This window comes from Petaurus breviceps, unplaced genomic scaffold (genome assembly GCF_028583685.1).
Source record: "Petaurus breviceps papuanus isolate PSGF00001 unplaced genomic scaffold, PetGlider_PUasm1.0 138, whole genome shotgun sequence".
Classification (NCBI taxonomy): Eukaryota; Metazoa; Chordata; class Mammalia; order Diprotodontia; family Petauridae; genus Petaurus; species Petaurus breviceps.
This window is the reverse complement of record NW_027185694.1, coordinates 30,703,208-30,728,040: the sequence shown is the minus strand read 5'-3', so window position 1 is coordinate 30,728,040 and position 24,833 is coordinate 30,703,208. Positions and strand designations below refer to the sequence as shown.

Genomic DNA, 24,833 nt, shown 5'->3' with positions numbered 1-24,833 from the left:
TCTCTCTCTCTCTCTCTCTCTCTCTCTCTCTCTCTCTCTCTCTCCCCCTCTCACACACACACACACCCCTTCCACAACTCCTTAAAAAAAATCTTCACTAAACTCTGCCATCCCCTCAAGGTTGCTTTTTTAAAATCTTATATCTCTTTTTTTTCTCACCCAAATACCTTATAAAAGCTATCTACACTCACTACCTTCACTTCCTCTACTCTGTCTCACTCCTCAACCTCTGAAGCAATCTGGCTTCTGAATTCACTATTCAAATCAAACTGCTCTCTTTAAAGTTACCAATGATCTCATAATTGTCAAATCTGATAGTAACCTATCCACGCCAACCCTACCATAAAGAGATTACAGGGAGTCTGTGATTTTAGATGGGGGAAAAAATACATCTTTACTTCAATATAATTGTATTCCTTTGTAATCCTATGTATTTTATTTTCTACATTTAAAAACATTATTCTAGGAGCGGCTAGGTGGCACAGTGAATAGAGCACCAGCCTTGGAGTCAGGAGAACCTGAGTTCAAATACAGCCTCAGACACTTAACACTTACTAGCCGTGTGACCTTGAGCAAGTCACTTAACCCCAATTGCCCTGCCTTCCCCCCTCCAAAAAAAAAAAGCAAAAATATAAACATTATTCTAAGAAAGTGTCTATAGATTTCAGAATATTGCCAAAGGAATCTAAATCCCCGAAAAGTTGGGTATCTCTGACCTCATTTTAGAAATACCTGTTGCACTGTGGACCACCCTCTCCTCCTGGGCAGTCTCTCTTCTGTGGGTTTTAATGACACTGCCTTCTGCTTCTCTGCCATCTCACTTTTCAGCTTCCTTTACTGGCTCATGATCCATATTACATTCCCTAATTGTGGGTGTTCCCTAGAGTTCTTTTCTCTACACACACACTCTATCTTAGTAACCTGATCAGCTACCATGGGTTTAACTATCATTTCTATGAGGATGACTCCCAAATCTATATATCCAGCCCCAAGCTCTCCCCTGAGCTTTGGTCTCAAATCACCAATTGCCTATTGCACATTTCAAAATGGATGCCCCCTGGGGCAGCTAGGTGGCACAGTGAATAGAACACTGGCCTTGGAGTCAGGAGGACCTGAGTTCAAATTTGACCTCAGACATTTAACACTTACTAACCGTGTGACCTTGGGCAAGTCACTTAACCCCAATTGCCCAAAAAGCAAAAAAAAAAAAATAAAAAAATGGATGCCCCCAAATCATCTCAAACTCAATATAGCTAAAGGCAAACTCATTATCTTTCCCTTCAAACACACTCCTCTTACAAACTTCCCTATTTCTGTCAAAGGCATTACCATTCTTCTAGTCACACAGGTTCGTAACCTCAGCTTTATTCTGGATTCTTCCCTCGCCTATACACTACATGTTCAAACAATTTCCAGATCTTTCAGTTTCTACTCTACATCATTTCTCACTCATGATCCCTTTCTTTCACTCACACAGCTATCACCTTAGCCCAGATCCATATCACCTCTCACCTCGATTATTGCAATAGCCTCCCAAATTAGACTCCAGCTTCTCACCAGTTCATTACATCTTCCCCACTGCTGCCAGAGTGATTTTCCTTAAGCATGGATTTGGCCATGTCACTTCCTGACTCAATCAATTCCAATGCTTCTAGGATAAAATCTAAACTCTTCTATTTAGCTTTCTAAGCTCTTCACAACTGGCTCCCAACTATCTTTCCAGCCTCATAGAACATTACTCTCCCTCCTGCATTCTGTGATTCAGCCATATTAGCCTTTCTCTTCGTTCCACACACATTCCATCTCCTATTTTCACACCTTAGACCAGAGGTGGCCCCTAGGCCACATGTGGTCTTCTAGATCCTTGGTTGTGACCTTTTGACTGAGTCCAAGTTTTACAGAACAAATCTTTTTATCAAGGGTATTTGTTCCGTGAAGTTTGCATTGGTCAAAGAGCCACACTTGAGAACCTAGAGGGCCACATGTGGCCTCAATGCCACAGGTTCCCCACCCCTGCCTTAGACTGTCCCTCTCTTCTTTTAATATTCAGCTCAAGCATATAATAATAATCTTCTTTTAATGTTCTTTTAATATTCAGCCCAAGCATCATCTTCTACACAAAGATCCTGATCCCTCTCCCTCCCAAAATACTCTGTATTTAACTGCTTTACATGTATTTGCATTTATACACTTTCTATTCACGCTGTATATATTTATAGACATAATTGTTGTCTTCTCCATTAGAACTTAAGCTGGTTGCCAGTAGAGATTATTCTCAGCACCTTGCCCCTCCCAACTTCTCCTTCCTCTCCTTTATCCTCCCAATTTTTTCCTCCTCTCCTTTTCTAACTTCTCTAAAGAGAGAATCTTCAACTCATTCCTCTCTCTGAGCTCTCCTCTCCCCAAAAAGGCTCATCCATAGGCCTCAGGCTGGGATATGTCTTCAAGAAGACTGACTGGTGGAGTTTCAGGGTTGGGGCAGGAAGGGACCTAACTATTCTCTGGTATATCTCAGTTGGGAGTTCGGGGACCTTGCTCACCATTTCCAGGGTTTGACATCCCAGACAGGGGTAACACATTCCCATACTGACTCTGGGCCTCATTTCCTGGAGATGTCACTTTGAAGAACCTGATCACAGAATGAGAGGTGATGGAGAAACTGGAACACAAACCTATGGACTATGGGACAATTAAGGGGTAGGGGAAAAAGAAAGGGGCCTGAGGACTAGGCAGCGTTATGGAAAGAGCCCTGAACCCCTGCCTTTGACTTGTTTCCACATTTACTAGCTGTGTGATCTTGGGCAAATCCCTTAACTTCTTTGAGCCGCTTCATGAGCCTCTTTCATTATGATGAAATAATACCTGTACTACCACCTCATAGGTTTATTGTGAGGAAAACTCACAAAAAGAGATATATAAATGTGAATTATTGCTATTGACTGATATGGAAGAAACAAAGGGATGGGGGGAGAAGAACCTTAGTCCCAGGATAGGGGTAGGGATGCTGGCTTGGGATGAGGTTCAAAGGGATTGAGATTTCTCCAGATTGAAATTTCTTACCTCCTGGTGCGATCGGTCATCCGCTTCCTTTTTCTCCTTAAGACCAGGGCTAGCCAGGAGTCAGAGGAGGGTTTGGGTTGGAAACAGTCAGAAAGGCTGGAATTGGGGAGGGAGGCTAGACATAGACAGACACAGGTATGGGGCAGGAGGCTGCTGGCAAGGAGGCCACTCCTTCAGAAATTCTAAACTGAGATTATGATAGAGTGGAGGCCAGGACCAGGGACAGGGGCAGGGACAGGGAAGAAGGAGGTAGTCCCTCACCTTTCTGAACTTGGAGGAACACAACCAGGGTACCCAGACAGAAGGACACATAGGTCAGAGCAACAACTGGAACCTTCCAACCTCCAGCCCCCAAAAGCCAACGCCATACTGCAGAGGGATAAAAAGAACTATGAGATGGGGGAAATCTTCTTCTTCCCTCTCTCAACCTTCAGAGACAAGTACTAGACTGTGGGATAAGCAATCCCCACATACTTTCACGTTCATAACCCACAAACTGTGCCAAGAAGAAAGACCAAAAAAATTTTTTTTTAATTAAAAAAAAATCAGGGAAAAAAAAGAATACTAGATCTTTCATCTTTGTCCCCCAAGAGAAAGCTGAGAAGGACATGACTCTTCCTACCGGGCTGTGAGATGACTTTCAGCTCAATGCTAATGGTGAGGTTGCCAATTTTACAGAGGTAGGTACCAGCATCCTGGGGAACAGCTTGGGGCAGAATTAGCAGGGCACCTTCTCCTTTAGTGACTGTAACCCAGAACTCCCGGGCTGGGAGGCCCTTTCCCAGTTCCAGGCTCAGGAGGGAAGTGTTTTTTCCAGGGCGCCAATGAACCCATGATGTGGGGCCCAAGGTCAGGAAAGATGGAGGGTGTTCACAGGACAGCCAGAGGAGAGATCCTTGAGCCAGAGTCAGCTCCTTATAATCTGGAGGAGAAAGACCACAGTTCAACTTATTAATGTATTCATTCACACAACATAAGAGTTGGAAGGGACCTCAGCTTTCACCTTGTTCAACTCATGGCTGACTAAGAATATTCTCATCATGGTCATCCAGTCTTCAATCAAGGCTCTCAGGGATTAGAGAAGTGTGGGAAGATTATACTCAGTATTCATCACTAAATTCAGCTTCCATGGCAACAAGTGTGCCAAATAAAGTAAAAGAATAACAGAAAAGGGGGAATAAAAAAAAGAAAAGAAATTCAGACAAGAAAACTAGGATAGGATCACAGACTGAAAGCTGGAAGGTCATCTTGTTCAATGCCCTCAATTTAAACATGTAGAAACTGGGGGTCACAGAGGTACAGTGATTCACCCAGGCTCATAGAGCTAGTAAGTGTCAGAGGTGAGATTTAAACCCAATTTTTCCTAGTTCCAACATTAGCATTCTATCCACTATACCACACTCCTTACCTTCAATCAATCAAAAACATTTAATTAAGTACTTAAAGGAAGATTCAAAGAGTGACTTAAAATGAACCTAAAAAAGCTCCCCAAACAATGAGTACATGAATATATATATTATTTACTACATAAGGAAAGTAAGGAAAAATCTCCAGAAAAAAGCACAATAATACATTTTAGAAGCAAAAACATATGTAAAATTATGTTAATAATAGAAATTAAGAAAGACCTGGTATCTGTAAAAATGAGCATAAAATAAATGAAAACATAAAAAGTTGAACATGAAACTCAAATGCTTAGAAAAATCAGTGAAAAATGTTAATAAATTGGCAGCTAGGTGGCACAGTGCACAGAGTGCTGGGCCTGGAATCAGGAAGACAAGAGTTCAAATCCAGCCTCAGATCCTTACTAGCTGTATGACTGGACCAGTCACTTAACCTGTTTGTCTCAGTTTCCTCAATTGTAAAATGGGGATAATAATGGCACCTACCTAGAAGGGTTATTGTGAGGATCAAATGAGATAGAGCAAAACAAAAATAGTAATTCAAGGGAATACAGTACATTATGCTTTGCTGAATAAAAAAAAAGCAATATTTGCAAACATGATCTTAGATAAGGCAGAGGGGAAAATAGGTTCTATCAAGGGGGATAAACAGACAAACTACCTTTTACTTAAAAGCACCATGCATATTCTATACTCACTGACTATAGGACCTGCTGAGAACATGAAGGAAAAGCTAGCTGAAACACAAAAAATAACTAAATGATAATGCACCGATTGGAAATTTTGATGTTTCTCTTTCAAAAATGGATGAATCTAACAAAAATTAAAAAGAAGAAAATTAAAAATAAATATTAAATTTGACAGACTTAGGAGGAATATCACATAGGAATCTGAAAGAGAATGCCAATTTTTTTTGCAGACACGTGGAACCTTCATAGAAAAAAGATCATATCCTAAGGCATAAAGAACTCAAAAATAAATGCAAAAAGGAAGAAATCTTAACTATATTCTTTATAGACCATAATGCCATAAAAATAGTAATCAATGAGGAAAATATGAACAAATGAGGTAGAACTAAATGGAAACTAAAAGTTATATCCTAAGTAATGAGTGGGTCAAAGACTGAATCATAGAAAAAATGTATATACATGCATATACACATATATATCTAAATATGTATATGTTCAAGAGAATAATATTAATGACAAAACATAGAAAAATGTATATGATGGCACTAAAGCAATCAGTGGCAGATTTAAATCTCTGAACACTTTTTTAAAAGAGAAAAACAGAGGACTGATGAATTGGTCACATAAATTAGAAAACCAAAAAACTAATAATCCCAACACAAGCCCAAAAAAAGAAATTTTGAGAGTTTCTAAATGCATAGTTTTAATTGAGCTAATAAACAAAACAAAGAACTGATTTTTTTTTTAAATACCAGGGAAGGGGTAATCAAAATGCACACCAACTTGGGCTAGAGGGAGTGAAGAGATTGGGAGAAAATTTGAACTAAAAATCTTGTGGAAGTGAATAGTGAAAACTAAAAATTAATTAATTAATAAAAATAAATGAAATGGAAAAATAAAGATTTTATAAAACATTTTAAAAACTCAACAAAATTAACAACCAACTCTTGATTTTTTTTTTGCTTTTTGGAGGGCAGTTGGGGTTAAGTGACTTGCCCAAAGTCACATGGCTAGTAAGTGTGCCAAGTGTCTGAGGCCGGATTTGAACTCAGGTCCTCCTGACTCCAGGGCCGGTGCTCTATTCACTGTGCCACCTAGCCGTCCCAAACTCATTTGATCTTTCTAAGAAAAAAAGGAAAGGAAAACAAACTTACCAAAATTTAAAATGAAAAGGGAAGATAACAATTAGTAGAGTGGAAACAAAGAAAATTAACTAGAATATCTAATTTTTGTTTGTTGAGCCCTGTGATTTCATTTTCATAGGGAACTCCCCAGTATGGGAAATTCCCCCTACCAATGTATATTAGCAATTCCTGTAATATATTCTTATAGATTTTCTTAGAGACATTGAGAAGTTTTTTGCCCATAACCATATGGTCAATATATGCCAAAGGCAGGCTTTGAACCCAGGTATTCCTAACTCCAAAGCCAATCCTCTCTTCGGTACTCAACACTGCCTCTTGTATTCAGTTATATGCCAACAAAATTGAAAGTCTAAATAAAGTAGATTGATATCTAAAAAAGTATAAAATTCTGAGATAAGGAAAACAGGAAATAGATAGCACAATCTCAGAATGAGAAATTAGGCAAGTCATAGATGAACTGTCACAGAAAAAAAATTCCCAAACCAGACTGATTTACATGTACATTCTGGAAAATATTTAAAGACCAAATAATCCCCATACTATATAAACTATTTTCAAAAATACCAAATTAGTTCTATGAGACAAACATGGTCCTGATACCCAAACCAGGGAAGGAAAAAGCAGAAAAAGATAATAATAGATTATCACTAATTAATATTAATACAAAAATGTTAAACAAAATACTGTCAAAGGTAATAAATACAGTAACGTATTACAAAGAAAGATTAATCATGACCAAGTTGGATTTATACTAGTATAACGGGAACAGCATATGCTCAGAGTATTTCTGACTGAGCATTCTTAAGTGGAAAAGTTTAGGGAGACTACTTCCGGGAGACTCTGTAATAATATAATTATTACATTATTAATGTAATTCTGTAATTAATGTCATAGAAGAAGAGCCTTAGATCAAGAGGCTTGAGCTCTTATAGACATTCTGCAACTGAATCTGACCTGATAACTACATGGTTAGGAGAAGCCCTTTTGATTGGTTAGGTGACTGGAACCAGCAGTGCGGTTAAAAGGTATTAGCAACTGGAGCCTCCCTAGCTCTTCTCTTAGGCTGTTCCTTCCTGGTTTGAATTCTTTGGGGATGGTGTCTATATAGAGACAATACTATAAAGGGAGAAGCCTTGAGCCTTCTCCCCAGTGAGGTCAGCACTGACCTAGTGAAACAAGTCTTGGTTCCTTTGCTTCTGAATTTTTCCCTTTCCATTTCAGGTAGAGGGATTAGAGACTCTGACCTTGTTAATTTTAAAAGGTTGAGAGCGTGGGGATGGTTAGTTGGTGCAGTGAATAGAGCACCGGCCCTGGAGTCAGGAGGACCTGAGTTCAAATGTGACCTCAGACATTTAACACTTACTAGCCGTGTGACCTTGGGCAAGTCACTTAACCCCAATTGCCCTGCCCTCCCCCCTCCAAAAAAGCAAAAACAAAACAAAAAATAAAAGGTTAAGAGAGCAAGGCTCCTGGCATCCTGTCATTTCTGCACTCGGGGTTGTGCAGTCAATTCGGCATCGATGCCCTGGAGAGTATGGCATGACCTTCAGGACACAGCTGTAAGTGAGACAAAGACTCATCTGGAAGCCAAGCCACATTTGAACATGAACTTTGTAAAGTCAATGTTATGCAGGAACTTAGCTGAGTTTGAGCCCATTCTCCTCAGAGACCAAGGTGGGCTAGAGTGTGCCCCTAAGGTGTCAATATTCATACTTTTGTTCTTGCTTAGAAGTAAATATCCCTTGTAAAAGCTAACTGATGTTAAATGGTTAAAAGGAAAAGGGGCTCTAGTCACTGGTCTAGAACAGTGGGTAGAAACACAACTTATGAGGGCTTGGTATGATAGCAGTAGAGAAAAGACACTACCTAACTCTTCAGGGTACTCTTAGATACCTGGGGGGAGAGATAGCCACCTGGCTCCAGGATACTGGGTCAGAGAGTACTCACTACTTTAGGAGTATAAGGACGGTTCAATATGAAGAAAATAATTAGTATAATAAATCGCTGTAATAATGTGCTGGGGGTTGGTTGAGAGTCCATATTTAATTTGATAATCCCCGTCCCTAATCAACTTGCAGACATTAGTCTGGACATTTGTTGGAAGGGGGTCTCCTTTTCATGGAGTTAAATCTGTGTCCTACCCCATAGCTAAGAGGGCATTAGGGACTCTTCTGGATGATTCCCAGGGACTGGGAATGCCTCTTGAGAAAACAGACTCCTGTCAGAGGACACATTCCCTCTGTGGTCCATCCGCATGAGCTATGAAACAGCCCATCTCTTTTTACTCTTTTTTGTTTTACATGTTTTTTTTTTCTTTTATATTTCCCTTTTCCTTCACCCCCAGGAGCAAAAAAATGGCAACTTTCAATAGAAGAAGCATGTTACAAGCATCTTAAGATTCCCCAGGTGAGCCTGAGAGGGGAGTTTCTCAACTTCCACTTCCACTTCCACACCACCTTCAGCCTTTCTGTTTCACTTTCTGAGCACAAGTCAGACATGAACAATCCTGACAATAGATATTTCTAGATCTGAGGATTGACCTCATGGCTAACTCTGAATTCCAAAGTTCATGAATTTGAGAGTCAAACACTGGCCTCCCATAGAGAGATTTCCTTAACTGCCCACTTCTCAGGAAAAAAAAAGAATCCAGCAGCTAAAGATTAAAGCCAGGCCAGGAGATCTGGACCACACCAACCCTCCATGACATTGTTGTGAGCTGCTCAGAGCAAATCTGAAGTAAATGGGCAGTATTTGCTCCCCAGTCCCCCAAAGTGTCTTTATTTTCTGGAAGGAGTCTAATTGGCTATATGATTATTTTATGTTTCCTGTACTTTCTTACAGATGTTGAATTCTTTGTTATGGTGGGTGACATGAAGGATGTTGTATTCTTGTTACTTATAATGTCCATTGATGGAAGTACAGGAGTTGGGAAGCCTATTACCCACTTTAGGGTAAACAAATCATATCTAAACTTTGTTTTGGAGATTTCCCTGAGTTTTACTCTTTGGTTGGGATATAACAAGTCAAAAGGACAAACTCATTCCAATCAGGTCCCCATGATTGAGGTCAGTCTGTGTGAGCTCAGTCTCTGGAAGAACCCTGAACCATGAGTGACAAAAACAAACAAAAAGAAGAAAACCACATAACTGTATCACTAGGTGCAGGAAAAGCCTTCATCAAAGTATAGTACTCATTTACATTAAAGCACTGAAAAAAATAATAATGGAAGAATCTTTCTTCAATATGATTTTTTTTAATTGGCTAAAACTAAGAGATACCATTATATTATAATGGAAACATTAAAAGTTTTCCCCAAAAGATCAGGGGTAAAGCAAAGATACCTTCTAGTACCATTATTATTTAATATAATACTATAAATTCTGGCTATAGCAATAAGACAAGAAAAAGAAATTAGTGAAATAAGTATTAACAAAGCAGAGGCAAAAATAAACCTATCTGAGAATAAGGTAATGGTTTATTTAGAAAACCCTTGAAAATTATCAGAAAATTAATTGAGATAATAGTTTCAGCAAGGAAATACAATACAAAATAAGTCTACAAAAATAATCGATATTTCTACATATACTAAAAATCAATAGGGGAAATGAATAGAAAACAACACACCTTAAAATAATAGTAACATACATTAAACATCTGGGAGCTAACCAACTAGGATACAACTAGCACTTGTTATAAAATAATTTGTATAAATTTGTACTATGAGAGTAGATTTTTCCTCCATGTTATCTCTCCTTTCCTCACTAAATGAGGAATGAAAGAAAATATATGGATCTGAAAGTGAAGGAAATAATATTAATTTTAATCTTGAGTGGGGCTCTTTAAAAAAAACACAGGATATTTGTTGGTCTGACAGGGCCAGACCACCAACCAAGACAGACCATCTCAGGGCAGATGTCACCCTTGCCTATACCAAGGGAGGTATCTCTCGTGCATCCAGGGGTTTGAAACCGTGACCACTGGACACAAGAGATGCCAGAGAGAGTTGTCAGAACCAAGTAAGAGGACTAAGCAGAGATTCCAGGGGACAGATTGAGATGGCTCCTGACCTTGACTAGTCTGAGGAACTGATTCTAAATGAGCAAAGCAGGATTCAGAGAGATAGAATATTCTACCACCCTATGACTGGGATATTACAGCCCTCTTCTATACCAATAGTATTAGGCTAAATTCTTTCCTCTAATCAAAGTAAATTATAAACTCAACACATTAATTGACTGGCTGCTGCTGCTGTCAGACATAGAGTTGGCCTATTCCTTTCCTGAGCAGTGGAACACTGAAGTTTATTACAGGGTAAGCTATAAATAAATAGCCTGAATGTAACATGAATTGAGAGAATCTGAGTTCTTTCTCTATCGGCCTCAGCAATCTTAGATCTTTCCAGCCCCCTTCCTGGATTGGCTGGCCATTTCTCTACCTCTCCCCAAACTTGGCATTTGCACTCTCCTTTAGAGAGAAGTAGGCCAGAGCTCAGATCAAGGGTCTAAGGAGAAGGATTTATATTTGCAAGGAAAAGGTCACCTCTTCCCTAAAAACTGGAGCGGAGCAAAGGAAAAGACATCAAAGGAAGATGTTGGCATGATTTAAACTGTAGAATTGGGAAGAAGGGGGAGCTTGGTCCTTAGCTTCATTTTTTTAGGTAAGTATTTGTTGAAGCCCTCAGCTGAGAGAGAGGGAAAGGAAATGGTCTTGTAGGCTCATTCTAGGGTTTTAAAATGTAAAAAATCTTCATTTGTATAGAATATTTCATAAATCTCACACAACTGCCTCACTAGTTTTGATCCCACCCAGGAGAAAAATCACTAAAAAAAAATAAATCTTATGCCTCATTTCTGTTCCAGATCTACATGACCTACCAAAAAAACAAAAAACAAAACCAAAACCCACCTACTCACATTATAGATTAGAATACTTTTGCCATAACAAAGAAACTCATTTTACAGCAAAAACCATGGAACAATTCAACAGTTTGGAAGAAAACGAGTTTAACATTTTATACCATATACCATAATATATTCCAAAATGCTAACTGATCTAAACATAAAAAGCTACCTGAACTAAAAAGTAATAAAAGAAAATAAGATTTTTTTTGCACCTGTGGAAAGGCGAAAAACTTAACCAGTCATAATAGAGAAGAAATTATTTTAGACAAAATAGATCATTTTGATTATATAAAAATGATGTATACATTATTTAATTTCATACGTTATATACAATGCAACCAGACTATGAAGAAAAGATATAGACTAAAAGGAAAATCTTTGCACTAAACATGTCTGATAAAAACCTGACACCCAAAAAGAGAAAAATAAACCCTTTAAGAGTCAACAGCCAATAAATGTATCAAAGAAGAGGGGAAGGAAAGAGAACAAGGATTTATATAGTACCTACTAGGCACTAGGCACTGTTCTAATTACACAAATTATCTCATCTGATCCTCACAACAACCCTGGGCTGTGTGTGCTGTCATTATCCCCATTTTACAGATGAGGAAACTGAGGCAAACAGCTTAAGTAACTTGCCCAGAAAGACCTGAGTTCAAATCCAGCCTCAGACACTTAATAGCTGTGTGACCTTGGGGAAGCCACTTAACCACAGATGGCTAGCCATTCCACTATCTTCTTCAAAGAAACCCCAAATGAGGTCAGAAAGAATCAGACATGACTCAAATGACTTAATAACAATAGCACAGGGAGAGAAGGCCTGAACTAAGATGGTAGCTCTGTGAATGGAGACAAGGAATAGGGTGATAGGAAGCTAGATATGGAAAGATTTGGTAATTGATTGGATATGGGGGGTAAAGGAGGAAGAAGTAAGGAGTAAAGGATAATGCCAAGATTATGCACCTGGATGACTAGTAGGATGGTGGTATCTTCAACAAAAATAGAGGAATTTGGGGCAGCTAGGTGGCACAGTGAATTGAGCACCAGCCCTAGAGTCAGGAGGACCTGAGTTCAAATCGGGCCTCAGACACTTAACACAAAAACTAGCCATGTGACCTTGGGCAAGTTGCTTAACCCCAATTGCCCTCCAAAAAAAAAGAGGAATTTGGAAGAGTGGAGTGTTTTAGATATGTTGAATCTAAGATGTCTCTATACAATACAATTTGATGTACAATTGAAATACAATTTGAAATGTTCAATAGATGGTGATGCAGGACTTCATCAAGGAAGATACTGAAACTGAGTATCTGGGAGTCATTTGTGTACAAATAACTGCTAAACCCATGGGATCTGGTTAGGTTACCAAGAGGGAGCACAGAGGAAGAAGATAGCTTTGGAGAGCTGCCTAAGACACAGAGGTTCAGTAACTTGCTTACTATACCATAGCTAGTGTATGTGCCAGAGACAGGACTTAAATGGAGGTCTTCCTGACTCCAAGACCAGCCCTCTACTGACTACACGTTGCTTCTCCCATCGTTTTTCTTTTGGGACAATTGCTTTTGTCAAGTCTACATAACACAATCTCTTCAGTCATTCCCAAGTCAATGGGTAGCCATTGGGTTTCCAGTTTGCTTGACTGTTAGTTTTATTTTGTTGTATGTGGAATCTTTCTGTCTGTCTCTGACTTCCTTGGGGTGGAGTACATGTACAAAAATGAAATCTCTTTGTCAAAGGTTATGAATAATTTAGTGACATTTCTCACAGAACACTCCCAGTGGTAATAGCAAAAAGTCAGATACAAATTATACTCAGTGATTGGAGAATATTCAGATAAAGTGTGATATAGGAATGTAGGGATGGGGATAGGGATTTCATTGATACAAGTTGGTGCCTTTTTGTAATTATATTCTTAGCTGCCTAGTGCCCTGAGAGATTAAGTGATTTTCCAAGGGTTATACAGTTAGGAATATAATAAAAATAAAATATTTTTGCACCAGGCTTAGATGAAATGATACAGAGTAAAGAAAATAGTATAAAGAAGTATGGTGCCATGAAAAGAGCCCTGGCTTTGGGGTCAGAAGCCCTCAGGTTGATTCTGCCATGAATTAGAATCTTGTTTCTGTTTTGCCATAAAAAATATCAATGTGTATTATTGTGTAGCACCTTCTATGTGCCAGGCACTTTACAAATATTATCTCACAACAATATTGTGAGGTAGGTGCTATTATGATCCCCATTTTACAGTTGAGGAAACTGAGGCAAACAGAGGTTTCTAAGTGACTAGCTCAAGGTTACACATCTAGTGAATGTCTGAGGCTACATTTGAACTCATGTCTTCCTTATTCAGACCCATTGAACCATCTAAGCCCCTTAGCCTATCTATCTAGGCCTCAGGTTCCTTATCTGTAAAATAAGGGTACTGGACTAGACCACCTGCAAGGCCCATTTCAGCCCTAAATCTATGATTCCATTATGGCAGGAACCATCCTTTCTCTCCCTACCCCCACCTACCTCCATGGAACATGCCTAGCTAGAGCCGTGATTCCTGGCTCCACATGGAAGCTTTGGGATGGGGCTATGGGGCTGTGGAAGAGTCTACTTCTAACCAAATATGACTCATCATTGAGGGCTTTCCACAGTGGGTTAATGAGTCTGTTTATTGGCTATGGAGCCAGAAGATCAGAGGACTCAGAGAATGTACTAAAAGTAGGAGAGGCTTTCTGCTTTTCCAGTTTCAAATAACAAAGGACTGTTTTGATGTAAATCTGGAGAGTTGGGTCAGGGAGGGGCAGCAGGTTCCATTCTATTGCCCCAGCCTCAGTGTGGCCACAAGCACAGGGAAGCTAAAGCACATGACCTACTTCTTTTGTTTTGGTTCTTTCCTGAACTTAATTAAAGTTTAAGGGAAGTTAGGTGTCCCTGGAGTCATGAAGATTCATCTTCCTGAGTTCAAATCCAGCCTCAGACACTTACTAGCTGTGTGACTTTGGGCAAGTCATTTAACTTTATAGGACTAGGGCAGGAGTGAAGAACCTGTGACCTTGAGGCCAGACATGTCCCTCTATTCCTCAAGTGAGGCGCTTTGGCTGAATCCAAACTTCACAGAATAAATACCCTTAATGAAGGATTTGTTCTATAAAGCTTGGACTCAGTCAAAAAGTCAACCCAAGGACCTAGAAGGCCACATGTGGCCTTAAGGCCACAGGTTCTCCACAGCTGGACTAGGGTCCCTTTGCATTGGACCTGACTCATAGAAGGTAAGACTTCTACAATGGAAAGGACTGTCACTCACGAGAGGATTAGGCCAAGCCTGGTCATTTTACCAGCAGATGTATACCAGGAGTTGTTTAGACAATGAAGTGAAAATTGTCTAATTTGTAGTCTTGCAAACTACTGCAACGTTCTGAGGAAGTTTAAGTACTAGGAAAACATTCTGTACCAGTAATTATAAATTAAGTTGCTGATTTCTGTTTAGCTAATGTACATGTGAGTCTTTTATGTCTAACATTTCTTGAGTGTATAGAAATAAACTACTTGTCCCATACTTGATTAATATTGTGTATTAAATATCTTTTTACTCATTTGGGGGGAGATCCTAGATATAATGTATTAAGTAAAATCATCCCCAGGAGTGTCAGAGGATGGGGATTTAATGAGCCACTGAGTGAGAGAACAACTCTTCTCGTTATAGCAGGCTCCCCAGAACCAAACCTGGTCCAAATTGCAAGCCTGAGGACAGAACCAGCAGTGAGTGAAGTGTCCCTATACCCTGAGATAACTGAGCAGTAGTTCCTCAGGGTTAGACTATGAAGCCTACCCAAAATAATATTAATAATTATTAAGAATATATTATTTAATGTTAATTAAGAATATAAATAGCAAGGATAATATAAATATTACAAATAATTAAGAATATAGTAAGTGATGAAAAACTCAGGTTAAGTATGATGGTACCAACTGGTGAAATTTAAAGACGCAGTCTTCCTTTAAAAAATTTTTTTAACAATCAATAAATTTTAGAAGTATAGAATTGCAAAAATTATTGTAGGCAAGACCCTAGGCCTGGTGCCTTTCTCAGCTGTTAGGAGGAGTATAGTTTGTAGGTTTTCTGCCTGTGTTTGCCTCCCTTATGAAAATAAAATGTAACAAACAAAAAACAACAACATATTCCAAAACGATTTGGTTACAAATAAAAGCAAGGATCAGCAGAACAGACTAGATGAGGAATAATTAGAAACCATCAGACTCAAGAACACAATTCAACAAACTCAAGACCATTAGTTAACTTGGGAGGTAACACCCCATTTGAAAATATCTACTGGGAAAATAAGAAAGCACTTTGAAAAAATTAGGTTTCTAAATGACTAAAAAATTCATACTCTTTAATTCATAGATACCACATGAATGTACTCTAGTCATGTACTCTAAGAAAGTAAAAGGCAAAAAGATCCTATGTACACTAAATATTCATAACATTTTTTGTTGTAACAAAGAATTGGAAATAAAATGGATTCATTGGAAAATGCTAAACAAATTATGCTACATGAACAAATGAAATACTTCTGATTCATATGTGATAATGAATATGGAGAATACAGAGAAGCATGGAAAAACTTGTTTAAATTGATGGAATGAAGTATGCAAAACCAGGAAAGCAATATGCAGAGTGATTATATCAGCGTAAACAGAAAAGGCACACACACAAAAGGAAAATACTGCAACTATAATGACTGATCACGACCTTAGAATTCATAGAAAACACTTTCCTCACCAATTTACAGAGATGGTGGGGAATAAGCATGTGGAATATTATAAAAGTTACCAGGCATGTGTCCACTGGTTTTGCTAAACTGTTTCTTCTTTCCCCTCACTCCACCCCTAACTTTCTTTTTTTCTAATATTTGTTGCAAGGAGAGAAACAAGTGTTGTGTAAAAAAGAAAAAGTATAGCAAAAAAAATTAGATAAAAATGTAAAAAAAATTATCAATAAAATAAATAAAAAGTAATAACATATTCCCAAATCAGATTAAATTATTTGTGGATTATCAGTGTACACAAACAAAAGCTCAAATAAGGAGGAACCCAACACCTCCCAAGTCAGTCTATTCCACTTTTGGACAGCAATAATTGTTGAGAAGTTTTTCTTACTATTAAACCTCAATATACTTTCACCCACTACTCCTAGTTCATGTGCTGGAGAAGGCAATGGCAAACCACTCTAATATCTTTTGGGACAACTAGGTGGTACGGTGGATAGAGTGCTAGTCCTGAACTCAAAAAGACCTGAGTTCAAATCCAACCTCAGACACTAGCTGTGTGACCTTAGGTAAGTCACTTAACCCTGTTTGCCTCAGTTTCCTTATCTGCAAAATGAGCTGGAGAAGACAATGGCAAACTACTCCAGTATCTTTTCCAGAAAAACCCCAAATGAGACATGACTAAAAGACATTCTTAGTTCTCCCTTCAGTGGATGAGAAGAACAAGGTCTATTTTTTTATTGGATAGACCTTCAAATGCTTGAATACAGCCATCACGTCTTCCCCTAAGGCTTCTCTTCTTCAGGCTAAGCATCTCCAGTCCCTTCACCTTATATTCTTATGGCATGATGTCCACACTCTTCACCAATTTGGTCACCTTCTTTTGGACACTCTTCAGTTTCTCAGTGTCCTCCCTAAAACATGCCACCTCAATATACTAGCTAGGGTCTGATCAGGACGGAGTACAGTGGGACTATCAATTCCCTAACTCCAAACATTCTCATTCCATCAACATTTACTAATTCAAAAACAATCTAGTGTTACAATATACACATACAATACTATGTGTATGTGGTATATGTATATATGTATATCATATACATATATGTATATATAATATATACATGTATGTGTATATCATACACATGTATCGTATGTGATACATAATATCGTGTATGCATATATGATATGCTGTATTATATATGATACATTATATTATCGTGTACACATATATGATGTTGTGTGTATACATGTGTCATATATGATACATAATATCGTATATGTGTATATAATATACATCTCTATATAATGTGTATATATCATGTGTACATGTATGTATATATTATGTGTATACACACACATACACATATACCATTGTGCCTGGCACTAGGGGACACATAAAGATAAATAAGACAAAGGACTTGACCTCATGGGGCTTAGAGCACAGTGGAGGGACAGAAATAAAAGGAATGTTTGTGAACCTGGGGTGCTGAATTTTATTCTTTTTCTTGGTAATGAAGCATACCTGCAATAATGATATATTTTGTAATATCTTTTTTCTCCACTCTCTCTCTGGACCAAGACAGGGGAGATGTGAATAAAGTTTCTTGTAAACTGGTAAAAATGAGGGGGCTTAGCCTAGACCAGTGGTTCTTAAATGTAGTCCAGGAGGGTCCTCAATATTCTTTCAGGGGGTGTATAAGTTCAAAACTATTTTCATAATAATATTAAGATGCTTTACTTTCTAAACATGGTAAACATCAACAGATATAACCCAAATAAACAAAACCTTTGGGGGAGGCATCCTCAATAATTTTTAAGGCTGTACAAGGGTCCTGAGACCTGAGCTGGATTAGATGATCCCTAAGGTTCTTTCCAAGTAGCACAGTGAAACGGAAAGAGTATTGATTTGGAGCCAGAACTGCAATGAAATGCTCACTGAATTACTTTCTACTGTAGCTGTGTGAGACCTTGGGCAAGTCACTCAGTCACTACTGGCCTGAGTTTCCACAACTGTGAAAGTGAGAAAGTTGTTCAAGATGGCCTTTAAGGTCCCTCCCCTATCTAAATCTATGACCCTATGAATGTGAGAAGAGCACAAAACCTCCTTCCACAAGTAAATGGTAAGGATTCCCAATGGGCTGAGCAAACTTTCTTACTATAGAATCAGGGAATTTCCTTAGTCTCATGAAGTGAATAGCCTATCAAAAAATGTTGCGCATGACCACCAATAGAACTATAGTTACTTATTTATAAATTATATATATATATATGTATGTGTGTATGTATATATATATGCTACTGCTCTAATACTTATACATTGTAAAATTTACACAAAAATAGGTATTAAAAAAAGATGAGGTAAAAGTTAAATAATTTTTGATCCTAAAGTCAATAGAAAGTCATTAGAATTTCCTGAGTAAGAGAACTGACATGGTCAGATCTGCCACCCAGCTTCCCAAGCTCCAACAGCTTGGACCCCTTCAGGTCATGGGCCCCTAGTTCTGGAGACCATTGGTCTACACTCACAATGTAGATGGAGCAGGTTGAAGGAAGAGATGATGAAAGAGTGTTATGGGACCAAAAGGTACCATTCTCATAAGAGGCCAGGACAGGAGTAACCCTAGGAATGACCTCCAGGCCTAGAGAATTACAGAGCCCAGGAAGGCCCTGGGGAATTTTCCCCAGATTTGGTATCTCCCAGTCTGTACTAGGCTGCTCATTTATTTTATCCATGCTTCCAATTGTTTTCATCCTTCCCTTTTATTTAATAAAACATCACATAGATATATGACATTTTAAGGTTTACAAAGTATTTTCCCCATAATAAACCTGTGAGGTAGTAATTCTAAGTATTATGATCTCCATTTAATTCAAGTGACTCACTTATGGTCATATAGCTAAGAAATGTCAAGTCAGGATACCCACCCCAGGATCCTCAATTCCAAATTCAATGCTCTTTCCATAGCAGCATCATGAATTTATACTTTTTTTCAACCCCCACTAAAGTCCTCCTTGGAAGTCTGGTGGGGAGATGGTCCTGGTTTCTTGGAAGCCACGCTAATAATGGATTGCCAACCCTGTCGGTTCCTGTCAAGTTGGAAAGGCTTCGAGAACAGACACAGCCACAGACTTTGTACTTGCCATCCCAGAACCAGCCTAGCTCACTGCAGACTGGCTCTTCAGAAGATCGACAAGATCAGAGAGTAGATGATGAGTTGTTTTGGTCACACCCACTCATAGGATCATAAAACATTAGAGCTGGAAGAAACTTTAGAGAGGTCTAATCCAGGGGCTCTTGACCTGTTTGTTTGCATGTGTGTGTGTGTGTCTTAGACTGCTTTGGCAGAATAATGCTTTTAAATGCATAAAATGAAATACAGAGGATTACATCGGAAAACAATTACACTGGATTATAATTATCCAAATATTTTAAAAAACAAGCTCACAGACCTTCTGGACAAGGTCTAATCCAACCCTTTCATTTTACAAAAGAGAAAACAACCCTAAAAGGCACAGAGGGGATTGAACGGATTTATCCAATTTGGAATTTGAACCCAGGTCCTTTTGTAAATTCCATGATCTTTGTACTATCACATTTCCTTTTGCCACAGCTTTGGTGGACAAAACACATCCCATCCATCAATGAAATGGTGGGTCTTTTGAAATATGGAAATATTCCAGATTTATAAATAAAAATTCTTGCTAAAGCCCAGAATAGTTCAGATGTGATGAGGCAAAGAGGTGGGAAATTGGGGAGCAGCCTGGACAATACATTGGACTTGGAATCTGGGGACCTCAGTTTGAATTCTGGTTTAGATTCTATTACTAGCTGTGTGACCGTGGGAAGTCACAAGAATTCTCTGAGGCTCAATTGATTCTGTAAAATGAAAATACACACCCCTGAACTTCCTACCTTACAGGATTACTATGAAGCAAGTGCTTCCTGAACCTGAAAGCCTGGGGACAAACGAGGACATAGGAAATGTCATAGAAAGTACTATGAGATTACAGGATCACAGGAAAGTTAGCTGGCTATGGGGTTCAACTCATCCTCAAAAGAGAAAATACCACTAAAACATACCTAAAAGTGGTGATTCAGCATCTACTTGAAGACTTCCAATGAAGAAGACCCAACTACTTCCTGAGGTAACCCCTTCAACCTCTGGATTGGCTCTGATTGTTAACAAAATTTTTCAGGACATCAAAGACTAGATTTGAGGCAAATCTTCTACCCTTTGCTCCTAGGTCTGCCCTCTCCCCAGGGAACAGATCAAGCCTCTCTTCCATCGGACAGCCCTTCAAAGCATGAATACAGATCAGATGAGGGAGAGATCTAGGAATCAAGCAAGGCTTGGAAAGGTTTGGAAGGATCAGTGTGATGTCAACATGTGGAGAAGGGAAGGAAACAAGCATTTTATTAAGCATTTACTGTGTGCCAGGCATTGTGCTAAGTATTATCTTATTTGATCCCTACAATAACCCTGGGAGGGAGAAGCTATTATTATCCCCATTTTACAGACAAGGTAACCATGCAGGATGGAGGTTCAATTATTTGCCCAGCGTCACACAGCTAGTAAGTGTCTGAAGCTGCATTTGAATTCATTTCTTCCTGAGTCTCCTCTGTATTGGGAGTATTCTAGGTGTAAGAGACAGTCTAGGCTGAACTCTAGGAGGAAGGAGGCAGCTCCTATTGTTTAATAATTAATAATAATAGGTAGCAGTTACAGAGCACCTATGTATCAGACACTCTAAGCACTTTACAAATACAACCTTCAAGGTATTATTATCCCCATTTTACAGTTAAGGAAACTGAGACAAACAGAGATTAAGTGACTTAACCAAGGTCACACAGCTAGTAAGTGTCTGCCACTGGATTTGAACTCAGGTCTTTCTGAATCCAGACCCAGAGTTCTATCCACTTTGCCACCTAGCTGCTCTCCACCCAGTATCCTTGACCTAGACCACACCTGCTTAACTTCTTCTTGTCTCCCTCTCCGATAACCTCCTACTTACCCTCTATTTGGCTCTGGTTATTACATGGATTGAAGGGACCCCACAGCTCAGGTTTGTCCTCAGCCCATATATATAGTGTGGGATCAGTTTGGAACCTGTATCTTGAAGGCGATACCTTCCCAACACCACAACTCTCTGGGCCTGTAGCATTCCACTGGAAAAGTTCACCTAGCAACACAGAGATGGAGAGAGATAGAGGCAGAGGAAGGTCAAGGATGACTTGGAGCTGGGCTTAGGGACATCCTCTGGAGATAGCTCTCAGTCTTGTCTTCATATCTCAGAGCCTTTCCTACGGATCCAGTCTTAATAAGTCTATTGGCATCTCCCATCATCCTGCCCACTGACACCCTCCGGATTCTTAACAATCTCTTTTCCCTCAGGCTCCCTAACAACAGGCCATTCTGTGGATCATAAGATTTAGAGCTGACAAAGACCTTATCGATCATCCTGTCTGAAGCACTCATTTTATAGGTGAAGAGTCTAAGAATCAAAAAGGGAAAATATGACTTCCTCACAATCACACAAGGAGGAAGTGACTGAATCCAGATTCAGACTCTTGTCTTTTTACCCCAATTCTAATGTTCCTTCAAAGATACTGTTTTTTCAGCAGAAGGGGAAACTGAGGCCCAGAGCCATTGCCTTCCCCCACCCTTGACCCCCGGTCGGGACCCTCACCACTGCCCTTGACGCTGATAGCAGCCCCTGGTTTCAACTCTTGCTTTGTCAGTGGTCCCCATTCACAGAGGTAGAAGCCCCCAGACTTGGCTGAGACGTTATAGATGAAGAGGGAGATGTTCGAGGGTCCCACCTGGGCCCCCAGCCCTGGGCTTTTCAGGGTTAGTTGCTGCAAAGAGGACAACTGCCCTCCTCCAGACCAGGTGATCGGCTCAAAGGGTCCCTCCCTGGGGCCGATGAGGCATGGCAACACTGCATTCATCCCCTCTGTGGAGAGAGAGAGGAGAGTGGGGGAGAAAGGGTGAGGAAGTGGCAACATGAATCTGGGGCCTAAGAACAAGCTCCAACTCTCACTAGTTACAGGACCACAGACTCCGTTCCATCATTTTTCTGAGGCTGTTTCCTTATCTAAGAGGAGTAGAAATACTTGCTGCTTCTCAGGGTTCTTATGAAGAAATGGCTCAAAAACATTAAAATTAAAATGTGAATTGTTTTTCTTTATCATCTTTACTTTGTCTTCTCCCCATCATCAACCCAACCCTTACCCTAAGCCCAGGAGACATTTTGGTTCAATCCCAAAAGGACGCTGAATTTAAAGTTGGAAAGGACCTTTGTCTGATGTCTGATCTCATTTTACAGAGGAAGAAAATGAAGCCCTGAGATAGATAAACTATCCAAGGTGACACGACAGTTTGGTGGCCAAGCTGGAAGGAGGGCCCCACATCTCTGCTTGTTCCTACCTTCAGTCTCCACACTCAGTGGGTCTTGGGGCTCAGCATCCTGTGGGGTAAGAAAGAGAAAGAAGAGGAGAAGGAAGAGGAGGAGAAAGAAAGGGGGCTGCTGCATGGCGAGCTTGGCTATAACTTTGATGGGTGTCGGGATCCGCGAGGTGGATGCTGGGGGAGGCAGGGGCTGGTGGGAGTTGCTGAACCAAAACCATGGTTGCACTGTCAGAGGCAGCCTACCAACCCAGTTGCCCCAGGGAGGAAGGGAGGCCACCCACAGTCAGGTCCCCTCAGGGACTCACACAGCTCTGTTTCTCCCCCAAATAGCCCAGTCTTCCTCTTCACTTCCCTACATTCATACAAACACAGAGGAGTATGTATATATCTGTGTACAGTTTACCAAACATCTCTAACCCATACCACTAAAATAACTAAAAAAAATCACAAACGCTTACGAGAATCCATGAACTTTTATCAAATGTTGTCTGATGCTATCCAACCCAATCCAATCTAGTAGGTACCTACTATAATCCAGGCACTACAGTAGAGCAGAGACAGAGTGAAGAAGAGCCCCTGCCCACCCTGCCCACATTCTCACATTAGATCAGTCCCTTCACTTTTCCCACTTAAGGTCTGCAGGTGACTTGACAGACTGTTTAATTCAGAGCCCAGACACACTCAGGACACAGAAAAAGTTATAAGTTAAGCAATATATTCACATTCAGTGAGTATAACTTTTAGAAGCAACATGGGCTCTGGAGAAATATAGCTGCCAGGATCAGGACTTCCTCCTCACTACCACACAGGTCAATGATCTGCCTTTTCAACCCAATTAATTTCAAGTCAAGAAACACTTATTAGGGCCCTACAATGTTCTAGTCACTATCCTGGACACCGGGAGTACAAAGATCAATCAATCAATAAACATTTATTATGCACCTACTGTGTGTCAGGTACTGAGCTGGGAATACAAAGAAGCAAAAATAAAATCCCTGCCCTCAAGGAGCTTACAATCTAAATGGGGAGACAACACGCAAACAAATATATACAAAGAATGCTATATACAAGATAAATAGGAAATAACGGAGGGAAGGCACTGGGATTAGGAGGAGCTGGGGAAAACTTCCTGTAGAAGCTGGGATTTAAATTGTGATTTAGAGGAAGCCAGGAAGGTCAGTAGTCAGAGGGGAGGAGAGGAAACGTTCCAGGAGTGGTATTTGGCCAGAGACAATGCCCGAAGTCAAGAGATGGAGTGTCTTGAACACAATGTTAGAGCTAAAAAAGGAACTTAGAGCACAGAATGTTAGAGCTGGAAGGAATTTTAGAGATCATTTAATACAGTGGATCTCAAACTTTTTGTTCCCCTTTACACTCTTAAAAATTATTGAGGACCACAAAGAGTTTTGGGTTACATCATTTACAATTACAACATTTACTATATTAGAAATTTAAATATCTTAGTATAACTATGAAAATAGTTGTGACCTCATAGACCCACTGAGAAAGTCTAGGAGTCCCCAGATCACACTTTGAGAACCATTGATCTAACCAAACTCCCTTATTTTCTTTTCTGCACTTAATAAATGCTGTGGCACAGTGAATAGAGCACTGGCCCTGGAGTCAGGAGGACCTGAGTTAAAATCTGGCCTCAAACACTTAACACTTACTAGCCGTGTGACCTTGGGCAAGTCACTTAACCCCAATTGCCCTGCCCTCCCCTCTCCAAAAAAAAAGAGCATAAATGCCAAATAAGATGAGCATTTCTATATACAAAGTAGAATAGAAAAAAAAAAAAGACCCGATACAAAACTGCAAGTTTCTATTATGTAGAGCTTGCTTTTCCTTTTAAGTACATAATAAATTCATCATACAACTTTCAAGTCTGTCATATTTGTCTGTTCCCTTCTAACCTTCCTTATATTCTCTCTTGTACATTCTTTATAATACTTCAATGACTTTTTTTTTTACAACCCTGACTGTGCCTCCCAACCCCCACACACACCCATCCCATTGAAAAAAAAGAAAAAGAAAACCCTTGTAACACATGTACCCAATCAAAACAAATTCCCATTCTGGGAAATTCTGGTCTGAAAATGTGACTCATTATGCATCTTGGGTCTATCACCTTCCAGTTAGGAGGTGGGTAGCAAGCTTCCTCATCACTTGTCTGAAGTCATGGTTGGTATTAAATTAATGAAGAATGTCCTCATTTTACAGAAAAAGAAACTAAGACCCAGGGGAAAAGAACTTGCCCAAAGTCACATAGCAAGTCAGGGATGTAGCCAAGATGAGAACCCAGGTTTCCAGACTCCAAATCTAGATTTTTTTCTCCTTCCATTATTTGCACATCAAGGTTTGGAGGGGGTAAGAGCCTAGAGAGGCTTCATAGTTCTGCTGCTATTTCCCAACCTGACACTGCCCCCCTCCTTTTCCCCCACCCACAGCTTCCTGTTTGTGACAGA

General features: G+C 39.6%; 1 protein-coding gene across 1 annotated transcript in view; it reads right to left on the bottom strand.

Moving 5' to 3' along the window:
* Window positions 1–22,492, bottom strand: part of CD19 (CD19 molecule) — a 24,969-nt gene extending 2,477 nt beyond the window's left edge. The window contains exons 1-7 of the mRNA XM_069065163.1: window positions 22,387–22,492; window positions 21,647–21,913; window positions 20,972–21,139; window positions 3,683–3,982; window positions 3,322–3,429; window positions 3,061–3,109; window positions 2,541–2,629 (exon numbers count right to left, since the gene is read on the bottom strand). Coding sequence (XP_068921264.1) covers window positions 2,541–2,629; window positions 3,061–3,109; window positions 3,322–3,429; window positions 3,683–3,982; window positions 20,972–21,139; window positions 21,647–21,913; window positions 22,387–22,492 — 1,087 coding nt within the window. The remainder of the gene's footprint in view (window positions 1–2,540; window positions 2,630–3,060; window positions 3,110–3,321; window positions 3,430–3,682; window positions 3,983–20,971; window positions 21,140–21,646; window positions 21,914–22,386) is intronic.
* Window positions 22,493–24,833: the final 2,341 nt, after the last annotated feature.